The sequence below is a fragment of the Lissotriton vulgaris genome, chromosome 6, assembly GCF_964263255.1.
Source record: "Lissotriton vulgaris chromosome 6, aLisVul1.2, whole genome shotgun sequence".
Classification (NCBI taxonomy): domain Eukaryota; kingdom Metazoa; phylum Chordata; class Amphibia; order Caudata; family Salamandridae; genus Lissotriton; species Lissotriton vulgaris.
This window is the reverse complement of record NC_141694.1, coordinates 78,122,714-78,139,130: the sequence shown is the minus strand read 5'-3', so window position 1 is coordinate 78,139,130 and position 16,417 is coordinate 78,122,714. Positions and strand designations below refer to the sequence as shown.

The 16,417-nt window shown below is 43.9% G+C and overlaps 1 protein-coding gene across 2 annotated transcripts in view; it reads left to right on the top strand.

The window, feature by feature from the left end:
- LOC147706822 (ATP-binding cassette sub-family C member 10-like) overlaps positions 1 to 16,417 on the top strand; it is a 389,662-nt gene that overhangs the window by 85,643 nt on the left and 287,602 nt on the right. For both annotated transcript variants that reach the window (XM_086925955.1, XM_086925954.1), the window contains exon 4: positions 10,136 to 10,363. In XM_086925955.1, coding sequence (XP_086782081.1) covers positions 10,136 to 10,363 — 228 coding nt within the window. The remainder of the gene's footprint in view (positions 1 to 10,135; positions 10,364 to 16,417) is intronic.

Sequence of the window (16,417 nt, the reverse complement as noted above, 5' to 3'; positions counted from 1 at the left end):
TGAAACCAGCTTTCTTTGTGGCCATCCCTTCCACACCATGAGACAATATCTCAAACATATTCGACAAAGGGTCGAAAAAATGTCAGTCAAAAAGTGAATGGGGATAGCTTTTCTCTGGACCTGTGCTGACTGGCACGAAATAACTGACCTCAGCATGCTGGGGTGGTGCCTATATAGATACTGCACGTGTCATTTTCGACGTGGATGGCACCACATACCGCTGCGCAGGGGAACTGCTCATGCAACATTTCTGGATCCAGTCTGACGCCTGGGGAATATTCTAATGCAAAAAGAACAATTGATGGACAGAATGCAGAACAATGTCATACATTCACCCCAGTACAGAGATCTGGGCCTAAATCCATAGTTGTTTTGCTCACCATGCCATTCCAGTTTGGACCCAGCCATATGCAAATCTAAACTGGGGTGGCATGGTGAGCAAAAGAATGATGGATTTAACCCAGATCTCTTGACTGGGGGGTGAATGTTTTGATTTGTTCTGCATTCCGTCCATCAATTGTATGTCTTTTGCTTTCTCGCCCTAAGTGCGCAATGTATGCCCAGACGTGGTTCCAGGCTCACTGTGCCACTGGAATCAAGCTATCCTGGCTGATAAGGGGTGAAATCCCGAAACCGGTCATAGGATGCTTGTTTCCGGTCCAGGGAGGACCTGACTTGGCAGTTCGGGCTGGACTGTTCCCATGAGGCACAGGGTCAAGACTGATTTGCATTTCCCAGGTCTGAACTGGGGTGGCATGGTGAGCAAAAGAATGATGGATTCAACCCAGATCTCTTGACTGGGGGTGAATGTTTTGATTTGTTTTACATTCCGTCCATCAATTGTGTGTCTTTTGCTGGGGAATATTCTAAGGCAGTGGTTCCCAACCTGTGGTCCGGAGACCTCTGGGGATCAGAGACGTTTCCTCAGGTTATCCGAAACTACTTAGAAACTCTGTACAAGTGACAAAGGCTTCTCATTGTTCCATAAAAATTGTTTCAAGCATTTTTGGCTGGTTTACGCCAGCCAATTTTATGGTAACCCTATTTCTCCTAACAGGTTTAATAGTAACACTATTGCCAATACCTCTAGCTTGTTATGGGCAATGTTTAGGGTGAGATTTAGCACAGCGGGATCACTAACACTGCACTTTCAATTTTGATCATTATGTGGTCAACAGTGGAAGTATGCCCATTTCCATAAAAAAGCAGGTACCACTAAGCCATTTTCTCCAATTTCCGGCTCTATCAGTTCTGAATTTAGATGGTATATGAGTTTGTTTAATGAGTCCTCATAGGAATCGTGGGGAAAGTGGAGGTATTAAGTCCCACAACAATCTACAAAGCTGCAAAACTGTGCTATTAGTATTCTGACATTTACTCGTGTTTAAATCTCCAACCCAAACATACATTTAATTAGAGCCCATCTTATTTGCAAATGCCTCCAGTTCCTTTGCAAAGGCTATAACAATCATATTACATGTATTGTCAAAAACATTGTCGTAAAAGGGCACTAAAATTACCTCATACATTTAGTCTATTATCAATGAAGCCAAATGATAATAGGGGTATTTATATGAAGGTTCCTTGACAACAATAGGCGATAAGTTTGAAATAAGTATTGGCAAGCCCAATTTAGCTCACCAGATAACTGAGAAAGTGGCCGGTATTAGGATGGATGTGAATCCATCTATGTGAAATTCTTCCCTGAACCAAGATTCCGGCAAACATATCAGGTGGCCAGACTTTATAATGTTTAGCCAATCCACATTATTTAATTTAGGTTTTTTACACACCAGGTTCCAAGACTGAACTATTAAATGCTCATTCATTTTGCCCATGGTATTAGAGACCCCTGCCTATCCTTTGTATGAACATAGGGATCCTGTGGCTCTGCTCCCTTTTCCCTACTAACTTGCTCTCTAACCTCCTCATGCCAGTCTTGGTCATCTAACTGGGTTAACGAGACATATCTGTTTGTTGTATCAATATTAAAATGGGGCTTACAGTTCTGGGCCTGATACCACTCCCGGTGTCTTTCACATGACTGAGTGACACTTTCATTCCAGAAAACTGGTACTAAGGTCTTAGATCTGCTATGTCTAGGAGGGCTTTAAAAATAACCTAATAGGAGGGCTTCTATTTTACTCATACAAGGAGACATTTGAGACAGGTTTTGCTCAACAATGCAGTTATTGCTCAACAATGCATGGTCTTCTGAAATCTAGTATTATGCAGTCCCCTGCAGTCTTGTTTAGGTGTACTTCCAACCATGGTGTCCTCTTTCTGCGCACCATCTCCCAGGTCTCCCATCCATCAAGAATATATTTTCATCCAGTGCATCATCTTGTTTTACCGTGCTCTGTAATCCTCACATTTGTTGTTTAAAATCACTGGTACATCCTTTAATATACTAGTGTAAGGGGTATACTGAGGAGGTAGTTGGAGATGACCCTTCGTGGGGCCTTGGTCCTTCCCATTAACTTTCCCTTGTATTCATGGTTAGTCATTTATATAATTGGTAAGCCTAGTGGTTGGTTAGGTACCTGGGAGGCTATGGGAGCATATGCGGATTCCATCTCCCTACCTGGGTTCCCCATTATACCCTAGCCCTCAAGCTGTTGCACCTTTACCCCTGGGATTATGTTGGACAGAAGTGGGTCAACAGTGTTCATATTACCTGTCCCTTGTCTTTCTTCTAACGTACTTTTTAAGACCATTATTTATGATAGCATAGGGGGAGAGGTGTGGCCCCACGGCCAGGGCGACCGACGCTGGACGCTGGGGATCACGGTTCGAACCCCAGTTCCGGCGGCAGGGGTCTGCCCAGCACCATGCGACTCTGGACAATAGATCGCTTAATCTTCCTAACGACCCCCAGCGCCTTGAGACCCCCTCGGTGGGGATTCCTGCGCTATACAAGGACTGGATTTTATATCTAGATGTGACAGTAAGGGGGCGAGTTCCTGCTTGATTACTTCTCTAAGAGACTCTAGTTTTTTTTATAAAAAAAGATCCATAAGATCTTGGTTAGAGAATCAAGATGCCATGTCTTCACATGTAGGTTCACATGTTGATTGGGAGACAAAAGCTAGGGCTTTCAACCCAACCTGGATGTCTGCAGCGACATGTCTCTGCTGTGTAACCTAGTGTGCTTTATGACTCTTAGCTTTAGTTTTAGCTCGGATTGTGCCTTTGGGCTTTTCAGGTTTCGCCTGCACATGGCTTGCTGTGTGCTTGTGAAATCTGTTGTTTTTGATACAACCTTAAAAGGGACCCACATACCGCCACTCCTCCTTTTTGGCTTTTCGTTGGTTCCTGTTCTTACCTCTTACTTTTCCTCCATTTCCATTGGCTATGGCATATTTCCCTGCATTTACCATTTTGTCTGCTTCTCCTGTCAGTTTCCTGTGGTCGAAATACTGTTAACATCCACTTTGGTGGAACTATTTATTTATGTAGTTTTGCCTCTTTCTGCTTTTACGTCTTGCAGCAGTTTTATATAGCGCATCTTACCATCCGGAGAGATTAAGTGATTTTCCCAAAATCACAGAATGTTGCGCCACCGAGACTCAAACCGAAATCCCCAGCTCTGGCCGCTGCACCACATCCTCTTCACTCCTGTGATACTTGTTAAATATGGTAATTCCAGAGACTTTTGTCACAGGATCAATGTTTTGTTTTTCTGTTCATTTCCGTGCGGTATTCTGTGCTCAATCTTGTTTAAGAAGGGAGCACAGGACGGAAGCAAGAATCACACACTTGACTGCCTATGAAGTGGTGACTACTCAAGTTGGTTTTGCACTGATTTACAGGCACTTCTATTCCCTGCAGTGACACCAAATCCTACTCTTATAGCATGGACTGTGGCCACACAGGATTGTTTTATTATTTGCAATGGTGCACAAATGTGTTGCAAGCCATGGAGCAAATTAAAAGAACTGTGCAAACATCAAAAATCATGTTTTAGGTCGAGCTTCTACAGTGCTTGTGTGTCTACTCTGTGGGGTCTGACTCCTCCCATGCTTTGGATTGGCTTATGTGTGTGTCACTTAAAATTGGTAGTCAGCAAATGGCTATTGGTGGGTGCATGTCCCACCTTTTCTAAAATGTTCACTCCCATGGAGTATTGTCACAAGAGCGAGCAGGGGGCACACTTTGGCTATGGCAGGACGCAAGCTTTGCCCAGACAGCTAACCCCATGCCCCATTCGTTCCACCCCCTCCCAGCCCATCACTTTCCGACCTCGATTCTATTTTAGCAGCACCTTCCTCCGTTTATTTTTGGCCGCGGACAGCATTTAATTACGTGCTTTCTCATTTAACAGTTATAATTAGAGAGAGACACAGCTCTATTAATGTGAGTGCGCATGAACTAAAAAGCCTATAAAAAGAAGGGTGTGCTAATAAGCATGCACGCAATGGGGCACATGCAAAGTATTGACACAGGGTATTAAGATTATAGATCAGCGGCTGCATGGGGAGAACAGAGGAGCCTTCTCCAGAGGCAGTACAGCCAGCACTCATGGTGCATTGTCCAATCAGACTGTGCAACTCGCACCTGCAGCCTGGCTGGTCCACAAGCGCTTTGGGGGGCTGTCGTTGCAGTGACCACCAGCCACTGTGACTGGAGTAGACACCTCGCAGCGCAGCAGATACCACAGCAGTGGTGGAAAAGCACAGGCGCTACCTCCTCTCACGGCGCCAGTTGAAAGGGAGACCCTCAACCTTGCTTGCACATGCCCTCCAGTCAGTGTAAGTCAGCTGTGAACATATAGGCATTTTCCAGTTCTATAAAGTAGTTGCTTCAATAGCTTTACCAGTGGTAAAAAGCAGCTCAATTTAAGTTATAGAAATGCTTTTGAATCGGGGCCCAGCAGAGAGTGCCATATTTTACTCAAAGGCTGCTAGCCTGTCTGGCACACAGTACGCAAAAGAAGCTTTTTATTATTTATTTGTTGTGCGTTTTATTTGAATTTTATATAGCGCCATCTCGACCTGAAGGTTTTGGTGCGCTTTTCATGAGCATCAGTTACGTTACACAGAGATACATTCTTTTTTTGGTAAGCACGGGAAAATTGTTATGTGCCCAGAATCGCAGGATGTTGAGCCGACGCAGGACGCGGAGACTCAAACCTGATTCCCCAGTACCTGCTCCCCTTCTTTGCCCCTCCACAACCAGGGTCGGATTGGTAAGGCAGGTACTCAGGCAATGGTCGAGGGGCCGGTATCGAAGTTCCACCTGTGGGCTGATTTTATGGCAGCCTGGGGGGCCGATTCGAGCTGTTTCTAATGTGTGTTCAGATGTCGCCAGCGGCACAGTGGGACCCTTAGTGGCCTTTCTGGAGGCAGTTGGGCGTCCATTACCTCCCTTTTATCAACAGGCTGAGGTGGCACTCCCTTTCTCTCGCTGGGTCGGCCTATTAACCCCTTCGATGCTGATGACGAGCTCAGCTCGTCATCAACCACGGTGGTCGTGTGCTGATGACGAGCTGAGCTCGTCATGAATATATGGCATCAAGGATTTTCCAGCGCAGGGGAAAAATAACCACAGCAGCCAAGGTGTTAATGTGTGTATACTGAGCGGGGGCAGGGGGCCTGAGCAGAAGTGGCTTCACTTGTTTTCAGGTGTTTATAAAAATTCACAGAAGCAGTGTATTGCGGAAGGGCAATATGCAAATATGGACCACTTTCTTTATAGCGTGCCCGGCCGATTTCTAATCCCAATCCAACCCTGTTCACAACATCCCTCTAGCAAGGTAGTAATTCCCCCAATTCTCCCAGGCCATCCAGCCGGTTTATAAGGAAAGGAAGTGATGTATTAAAAAGTTTAGTAAAAGTGGAGTGTCACTGATTATCGCTGCAAGAAGCCAAATAACCCTGAAGACGTGCAAAGCCCAACTGCGCCCACTGACCACACAACGTGCACAAAGTCCCTTTGGGATGCTTTCGCCATTTATGCTCACAGTGCTGTTATAACTGTTTTGTATAAACTGTGATTTTAAATATATGTTGCCATGAGCACTTTTGAAAAAATAACGGGAGTCTCCCCTTTTTGCTTCTACCTTGTAATGTCGTGTACATACACATGCATTTGCCTTCCTCATTGATTCCGGTTGAGACATTGTTGTAAATTACGCTTACTTACCCAGATCTCAACCTGGTCTATGGGTTATACTCCTGTTGTCTTTAATTGAAGGTAATGGAGGCATGTGCCGCAATAACTTACACCTAGACTTAAAAATGGATATCCTGAAGCTACCACTAGATTTTAAAGGCCATGTTACTGGACACTAGGTGCCAGTTGTTTCCCTTGCTTGTCATTTAGAACTTAAGGTGTGGATTGACAAATAGTGGGCCAATGTTGCCCAAAAGTCAGCTTTGTACTAGCCGCAGTACACATTTTCTGGTGGCGGGACCCCCTTGGTAGAGGGGCATCTATAGCAGTCCAAGGTATCACAATTAGCCATGTGTAATTGATCAGATAGATGTTTCAGAGGACCCCACCTTTAGCTAGTGGTACCTCCTCAACCACAAGGGCTGGACACAAGTTCAAAACATTCTTGAATCAGCTCACTAAAACCAGCTTTCTCACTCTGGGACAGTAAAATGTTAGGTGGATTCACCTTATCAACAAGCAATGACTCTGGAACAAAGAAGGCTTACCATTCTTTACTTTCTATTTTTTATTTTTATTTTTTATTCCACAGTCGAAACAAGTTACCAACACATACAAAAAAAATGTTTAACAAATCATATACATTCATAGTAGCACATTTTATAAAAGAACAGAATTCATTATATCACGATTCTAAATGTTCATTAATTACACCCCAAATTAACATGCTAAGTCTCCGTTTTTTAACCCACTTTAAGGCATAAAGACTCCATTCTAATTCATAGAGGTTGTATAATTTAGCTCGCCAAAATTCAAAAGCTGGAGGTTCCTCTTGCAACCAATCTGATGCTATACACAGACGAGCTGCAGTCATAGCCACAAATAAAAAATGCCTACATTTATATAAAGCAGTTCCATTATCCACATTTTGCCCTATACCTAATAACATGAGTGCAGGGGAAATCTTCACAGTAGTGTGAGTAACCTTGGTGAGAAACTTTTCTATACTACTCAAAAATTGATGCAATTTATTACAGCTAAAAAATATGTGGATACTATCAGCACTATCACTCCCACATCGAAAGCATTTACCATCATATTGTGTGCCCCATTTCATCATCCGCTCTGGAGTGTAATATAATCTAAATATAGTCTTGAAAAACTGAGCCTTTAAATTAGCGGACAGAAAAGCTTCTTTAGATAACAAAATCGCCTCCTCTATAGACAAGTCTGGTTCCCCCAACTGAGTATGCCAATATATATTGTGCTTTTGAAGATCATCAGGTCTATAATCCATCAGCATGTTATATAAAAAAGCCAATTCTTTTGCGAGATCGAATGGCTTCAACTAAAGGATTAGGGACCGGCTGAATATGTTTTCGGGTTAAGAAATCCCGAACTTGAAGATATTTGAAAAAGGAAGCCCTAGTCAATTGATATTTTAGTACTAAATTGTCAAAGTTTAACATAAACCCATTTGATTCAAACAGATCCCCAATTTGGCTTACGCCCCTATGCGACCAAAACACAGAAGGGAGTATTTTATCCGCGTTAAATGGTGTATAGTATGTCACCTTCCCTAGTTTTATCATTCTAGACACCTTCCTCCACACTCTAAAAGCTGCTTCCAAAACTTTAAAACGTGTTCTCTTATAATAATTGCCTTCAAGTTCTTTAAATAGACTGCGTGTGGCTTGTGCCCCTAAGAGCAAATAGAATATAGATGGTGCTTCAGCTGGATCCTCTACCTCCTCCCAATTAATAATAAACGCAGTCTTTGGAAAAAACATACATAAAAATATAATAAAAAGTCAGGAATAGCCCGGCCACCTCTTTCGCCTGGAAGTGTCATCAACCTCATTGCCCTACGCGATTTCCCAGGGGCCCAAAGAAATCTCGCACATGTAGATTGTAGCTGTTGCAGATAGTTTAAAGGAATCTCCAAAGAAATAGCTCGAAACAAATATAAGACTTTAGATAAAATGCTAATTTTGATAATATTCCCTCGTCCGATTATTGTAAATTGTAACCGTCCCCATCTGTCTAATGATTGTTTGATATGATGCAGTGTAGAAGTCCAATTTGCATCCACAATATCTTTCATAGATGTCTTTATTATAATACCTAAGTACGTTGCTTCTGATACCAATCTAGGGTCAATCATGTGAATATTACCCTTACATAAAACTTGCGTTTTTGAGGAGTTTAATTTGCCAAATTCATGGGCTAACCGCTCGATCTCCACTAGTGCCTCAACTGGATTCACCGTGACCACCACCACGTCATCCGCATAAGCAAATACTGTATGCAGAATATTTTGGACAATTAATCATTTAATGTGTGGATTATTGGATAGTCTATTTAAGAAGGGATTGATAAAGCAAAGAGCAGCGGCGAGCAAGGGCATCCTTGCCTAGTTCCTCTTGTGATTTTAATCACTGCCGATTTCCTACCCATAGCTGCTATTCTTGCATTTGGAGCGGTATATAACACTTGGATTGCAGTTAATTTTTTTTTACCAAAGCCTGCTCTATACATGATCTCCCATAAATAATGCCATTCTACGCGATCAAACGCTTTCTAAGCGTCTAATATAACTAATGCTAATTCTCGCTTTTCTGCTTGGGCAATATCAAATAAAGTTATGACTTTATTTATATGTGTAACAGTGCCTCTATTGGGAATGAATTCATGTTGATTTAAAGAAACTAAAGGTGTAATAACTTTAGAAATACGATTTGCGGGAATTTTTTAATAGAATTTACTATCGCAGTTGAGTACGGAAATCGGACGGTATGAACCCGGCAACTCTGGAGGTTTACCCTTCTTACTAAAAACAGCGATAGTGGCATCATCCAATGACTTTGGTGCTTTACCCATTTGCGCTGCTTTGAAAGTGTCAAGCATGATATGGTTTAATTGGTCAAAAAAAAGTTTGTAAACTTCACCATTCTTTACTTTCAAAGATGAAAAAAAAGCTCATCAACCTGATGGTAGAGGCTTCTCCTGAACAGCTGGGCTTGGGAACTGGTGGGGAGTCTGGATTCTTTGAAATTCCCTCACAGGGGTCCTGCTAGTGAGCTAGGCGTTGAGTTGTCATCTTGGAATAGGGACACCTTCCTCCAGATAGGCGAAGTCCTGCTCTTCCTGTAGTTAATTATTCTTCCCTTGACAGTCAAGCAACAAGGCATCCAAGAACTTAATCCAATCTGGAGGTAGAGTGGCAATCACAGACAACCTCCATTCAGGACCCTTGTCTTCCTTCTTACACTGGTGTGTGAGCCTCCTTGGTGTCCTGTCAAAAGAGATTAACCCATGTCTGCACCTCCACAAAGCTAGGTTTTCATATTTGATGATGTTTGGGCCATGACCAAGAAAGTTGGGCCATATATATGATCTCCAGAAAGTCCATAATTTCTTTGAGGACACTCAATGCATATTTGTTAGAAATGGCTGTGTTGTATTAAATCAAGACTCCAATACATGTTTTAAATCAGTAAGGGTGAATGGTTGGATTTTACTATTTCATCTAATGCATTTTTGTCTACAGTTTGAAGTGTTTTTGCAAAATCATAAAACAGCGTTGTGATACCTAAGGCGAAATGTAAGATGTCCTGTAGAAGTATAACTATTTTGTAAGTGTGTGACTGGCTGATAATTGAAAATCTGTGCAGTACGGTTTAATGTATGTAAAGAAAAAGGATTGTGATTTACGAGAGTTACCCCCTTTATCTAGTTGTAGCACCAGCCCCAACGATCCTTACAGGGAATGAATATTGTGACAGCTACGAAGCAGACTTGTATGCCTTGGCATGTACAGAGCAGGCAATACATTCTGATAAAAGTGGCAAACAAACAAACATGGCCTTCATATTTCACATAGTAGGCACCCACTCACAGTAGAGCCACGTAAATGTAACCCAAAGTTCCTTATCCTGTGAGTGCTGTATGGCAGCTCTGTGGCAATGTTAAGTAACCCTTGGTTTCACTCTCATTTCTTCTCCCTACTCCTGCCTTACAGCTGATGACGGAAATCCTGCGTGGAATCCAGGTGGTTAAATTCTATGCTTGGGAGAAGCACTTTGCTGCCAAGGTGAATACCATTCGCGACAAGGAGCTTCGAATGCTGAAGACCATCAAGTACCTGGATGCAGTCTGCGCCTATCTCTGGGATGGGCTACCTATTCTCCTTGCTATTGTGATCTTTGCCATTTACGTCCTGCTGGGGCATCAGCTCTCTGCAGCCACGGTTAGTGTGTAATCTGCTTATTTGAAAAGATCTGCTTTCCATCTATGCAAAGTCCTCCTTCTCTCACTACTCAAAGTTGGAGCCACAGTTCTACAGACGGGGCCGTCATGCGCACCGAAGGGGTTAATATATTTCATAAGAAATATAACTCCTTGCATTAAAATGTATTAGTTGGTTCAATTAAGTTCCTTGTGAAAACATGCTTTATTCGGCAACTGAAAGCCATAAAAGCCAACATGTTAAAACGGCAGTCATTTCATCAACATAGATTAACATTTTTAAATCATTGGTCACTTAAAAGGGTTAAAATAAAAGTGTCTGTTGTGCCAATAAAAAATAACATTTTCAAGTTTTTAAAATTACACAGAAATACATTTTAAAAAGTGCAGAGTGCTGAAGGCCAAGTGTAAGGGCAAAATATGGAAAAGTGCACATGCAAACATAATAAAGGCCCTAGGCCCTGCTGGCTATCGGAAAAACAACTTGTTCCTATGCCTGGTCGCTCCTGTTAAAAAACTTGCAACTCCGAAATAAACCATGGGAGAGGATAACTTTTGAAGATACAATAGGGCAGGCCTGACTTGGGTAAAATGGCGACCTCTGAGCAGAGGGAGTATACGCCTTTTACGAAGTGAATGATAAAAATCCCAAAAGAAAATAAAGTGTAATGTATCTTGATTAGAAAAGTTGTCACAGGGGCAGGGTTTTGTAAAGCCTTGGGGAAGCGCCAAAAGCTAAGGGACCAAAAGCAGCCAAAATCCGGTCAATATTAAGCGGTGAAAAGCATTGTTAACTACAAGTAAATATAGTTAGACTTGCTTGCTCAGGGAAAGTGTAACACACTTTTTCACTGTGGGTTTTGCCAACTCATTTTCTTCCCCGACATTTATCCAGGAACTGTTTAATGAGTCTGACTGCAGGTTTACCCAAGGGTTTAGGGCTCAGGTACAAGTCAGGGCAGCCGAGCCACTTTGTCAGCTCCATTACATATTGTAGCATGGGAATGTGCTTTACTCCCTTCTATGCTACACAATCAGTAATTATAAGCTGGTTTAAGTTGGTGGTGGGACAAGCCCATATTCTCAGCCAAAGGGGCTCTTGCTATCAGATCTGAAATATATCCCACACCTAGTTATTCGTGTAATATAAAAGCCGGAATAGTGGGCGAGACAGCCAGAAGCTTTCGCAAGAACTTGTTCTCGGTCCCCTGGGTATCTTTTCCATGTTAAGTTATGTTATACATTCTTGTAAAGTGCATGGCTGCCCCAGCAATGGGGCGTCCCAGCGCTAAGACGGACAGTCTTGAGTGCGAGGGTCTGTGAGACCTTGGACACTGACGACGGTGGGATCTCAAGCTTGACCTTCACCTAGACCTATAGCTGCGAGGTCTGGTGTGACGCGAGAGAGATCTAGGTTGCCTTGGTGTTGCTGCCACTGGTACAGGAAACTGTGGTGGTTGAGAAGGGGTGACTGGCGGTATTGGCAGCGGAGATACAGCTGTAATCGCTAGTCTATGCGTTTAAGGAGGAGGATGAGGAGAGTGCTGTGGATTCAGTTGGAGCCCTAGGCGATGATGTCGAATACAGAATAGTCACTGGAGGGGTCGACCTGGATCGTGAATAGGCCTGGGAGTACTCCGAATCCGTCTCTGGAGGAAGTCAGCATGCTTTCATCTGTGAAATCCACTCCGCTGTCTTGGTGAGTGAGGTTGAATGATGTCTTGATGTTGAGCCAAGTCTCAATATTGAAGTTCTCAACATAGTATGGTGTTTCGACGTATATGTGCCTCTCAACATTGATAGTGTTAAGTAGGTGCTGTACGTACCTCTTCTCGACGTCATTGATGTTGAACAGGAATGTTGTTTTTCACCAGATCTTCTCTTTTTGGATCTCCCTCTGCAGGAGGCCTCAGAACATTACATAAGGGCACTAGTACAGGGAACAGTCTCTCCTTGCCCTACTGAAGTCCCTCCAGCCAAGGAATCTTGTCTTCTGCAGTGCTCCACTTAGCCATGGGGGCAAATATTTTCTCTCTCCCTCAAAGTGCGCCTGTAGAGGGTCTTGCAGAGGAGACAGGTCTTGAGCACATGAGAGTCTGGCAAACATAAGATACAGATCCTGTGCGGATCTGTTTTTGCCATTTTTATGCTGCACTCTGGGCAGTTCCTAAAAAGAGATGTTTTTTGTGAAACATGTGACACATTTCCTGTCAGAAACTTATCTAAAAATACTCTAAACCCTAAATGCTTTAAGTGAACCCGCTTTAAAAAGCCTGAGGTGAAAATTGTTGAGGAAAAAAACCTTTAAAAAAGGTACAGCTCTGCTCCTGTTTCAGCAGCGGCCCGTGCAGGTAAGAGTGGTGGGTAGGTGTGGTGGGATTTTGACAGAAGGCAACAAGGGAAAATTAATAGTTTATTTCATTTTCCGTCATCTGTCAAATTCCCTCTCACCCCACCCAACCCAGCCCCACTGCTCCACCGCTCTTACCTGCACGGGCCACTTGTGTTTATCCAGAAAATAGAGCTGAGTAAATTGCCACCTACAGGGCATATTGGTAAACTGAGGGTCAAGAGGATGTTAAAGCGAAGTTTCCTTTTTGCATTATTTAAATGCGGCAGCCTATGCAGACTGCATTGCTATGTAGAACGATGATGGATTCAACCCATCATCCACAGGGGAGCCCATGTTTCACTTAGAAGCCCTCTTTAACCCAGAGAGTAACATCACAGAGAACTACTGCACGCTCTGCGAACACGTGACCAAGAAACTTGAGCAAATTGCCCCGCTGAAAGTGATCAGGAAAAGAGGCAGCCCTTCCGTGTCTTGGTACACGGAAAGCCTGAGAAATCTTAAGATCGCCTGTAAAAAGGCCGAAAGACACTGGAGGAGGGATTACACAGAGCAGAATAGATTACATTGGAGACTGTCAATAATAAAATATAAAAAGGAAATAGTGACGGCCAAAGCAGAACATTTTGCAGCCATCATACTGAAAAGCGCCAATAAATCAAGAGACATATTTAAAATAGTGAGAGAAATGACGCACCCTGATTGCACTAGTAGTAACATCAAACCCTCACAGGAGCTGTGTGATGGACTGGCCTCCTTTTTCCTGGACCAAATACATAAAATAGTGGAGAGTATGGAGGACTCTCCTTCGCTCATACCGCTAGATCAGAGCACAGGGACAAGCAGGAAGGGTGAAGAAGGAATGGCCAGGTATCTGCCCCCTAGGTCCTTCCTGGACAATTTTGCAATCCCTTCTGAGAAATAGTTTCTTCAAGTAGCCCTTAGCATCTCCTCGTGATCTCCGCTGAATCCTCTACCTCACAAAATTGTGAAGGAATTCAGGTCCGAATTCTTTCCTATTCTCGGCCAGTTATGTGGTCAATCCCTCAGCACAGGCACCGTACCGGTTGGATGGAAGCAGGCTGTTATCACACCAAATCTCGACCCTAGCTGCCACAAGAACTATCAACCTATTTCGCTCCTGCCCTATCCAATTAAGATCACAGAACGTCTGGTTAGTAAGTAGGCATGAGCGAATTTTGCGGATCTCGCGTTCGCGAATTTTGCGGATTTGCGGATTCGCAATCCGCAAAATCCGCGAATTCCCGCGAATTTGCGGATTTTTTTTTTTTGTGTTCGCCCGTGTTTCTGCCAGTTCGCGAGGGTTTTTACAATTTCGCAATTTGCGAACTTACCTGTCGGGTCGCAAGTTTTGCGAACTTGTTGTTTCTACGTGTCCAGCCTGTTTAGGACACTCTTCTTCATCACTGCCACTCTCTGTCACCACTGCCACTCTCTGACTACTCATGCCACCCTCTGGCCCACCCATGCCACCCTCTGTTTCATCACCACACCCTCTGGTTGTCCAGTGTACATTATTTTCGGCAAAGCAAAGCACACCTTCCCTGCCTCAAGTGACCTGAATTAATTTGGGGCTGATTAATGTGTCACAGAATATTTTTTTAGCTGGCACCTGCTTCCTAAGTGCGCCCTGATTAGTGATCTTTTGCACTTGCTAAGTGCTTTCATTGTTGCAAAATTAGTTACAACACCTGCCCTGCCCCAACTGACAATAACGAATTAGGGGCTGATTAATGGATTTTAACTTCCAGCCTGGCTCCTGCTTGTCTCCCTTAGCTGTAATTCAGGACCTTTGTGGCATATGTGTAACTATTCTGAGGTTCAGAGCAGGGTCACATAATAGTTTCAACTGGCAACTGAACTCTGGAGGGGCCCCTCAGGAAGCACTACAGGAAATGGCTACTAATGATGAGCCTGAACTTTTGAACCTGGTAAGTAGTTACTTTCAGTTTTGCTAAGATCGTATTTCTGCAATTTTTGCACTTATTCGCGGGGCGCGAACTCACGCGAACAGTGCGAGCAGTGCGAGCAAAATCCGCTGCTCGCGGATTTGCGGATTTTGCGGGAGATTCGCAAATCTCGCGGATTGCGGATTTCCCGAAAATCCGCAAAATCCGCGAGCGGAACGGATTTTCCGCCCATGCCTATTAGTAAGTCCCTGTCCCTCTTCTTGGAGATGAATAACATTCTACAGGAGGAACAGTTTGGGTTTAGACCAGCCTATGGGACCGAGTCAGCACTGGTGATGGTACTGGACAACCTACGAATGATGGTGGACAGGGGCGAGTCAGCAATTCTAATCCTGCTGGACCTGTCCGCCGCATTCGATACGGTGAGCCATGACATTCTGCTGACAAGGCTGGAAACCTTTGGAGTGAAGGGAATGGCGCTTAACTGGTTGCGTTCGTATTTGTCAGATAGGTGGCAGGCAGTGGCACTCCCTCCATACCAATCTGAATTTGCCAAAGTTCTACATGGGGTTCTGCAGGGATCATCCATCAGTCCCATCCTGTTTAATGCCTACATGCAAACCCTGATGGGCATCATTAAGGCTTATGACATCAGCGTGATCAACTACGCTAATGACACACAGCTTATGATCTCCCTCAATGGTGCTCAGGTGGATTCACTATAGAGTTTCCATGCCTGCATGCATGAAATGGCGGCATGGTTAAAGGGGAACTCGCTCCAGTTCAACAGCGGAAAAACAGAGATCATGCAGTGCAAAGTGGGGAGGATTGCCATGAAGGACTGGGCTATTCTAAGGCCCAGCAGTGCCAGGGGGCAACACCTGAAACCTTCGTGGGTTACCTGTTCCGGCGTACAAATGACAGAGACACGGGACACTTCCTTCGGCGTCAAAGATCAAGGTTTATTTACTGCAGGGAACACAGAAGTCACAAGAAGTACAACACATGTAGGTTCTAGGAGACTGCTTCAAATTGCTAAAGTGGACCGCTCCTTTTATACAGTTTTTAGTCACTGCACAACATGGTGAACAAAAGGTTACAATTCAGTTCCCACAGTAAACTTCGAAGGGTCGCTTTCATGTACTCAGGGGTCCGGAACATAATTACAGTAGCATCGCCAGTTCCCAACTGTAAAAGTACATCATACCACCATTAGTACATTCCATTCCGGCTGTAAACGAATTAAGGAAGAGTCAGAAACAGGTGCAAGGGAAGACAGAAAACAGCTAGAAAAAGGGTGTAGGGGCAATATCGGAAACACGATTGCAGGATCAAAGGAGACATGCCTAATGCATGCACGGCTGAAACAATAGACCGGCACGGCAAGATGAGCCTCGAGCGAGGCCATCTGCCTCTGCAGTGTCATCCCCCTCGTCATAAAAACACCCTCAAAGGAACATGTGTCTTCCGCAAGAGTTTGGGAATCCCAGGGTCACGAAGCGGACAGTGTCCATTCGCTGACTACTTGAGGGCAAGAAACAAAATGGATGCGGTATCTAAAATGGAACCCGTGGGTTCAGATGAAGAAACCCACGAATAAGATGAACGGTTCAGGTTAGCGTAGCGAAAACGCGTACACCCACTAAACTCGTCATTTGCGGTTCATAGATACCAAACTCGTCCATATTCGAACGAGTCGAAAACACCACTTATAATTGTCACGGAACCTCAGACGCTCCTTTTGCCCTCATGTAGGCAAGCACTAGTCCATATC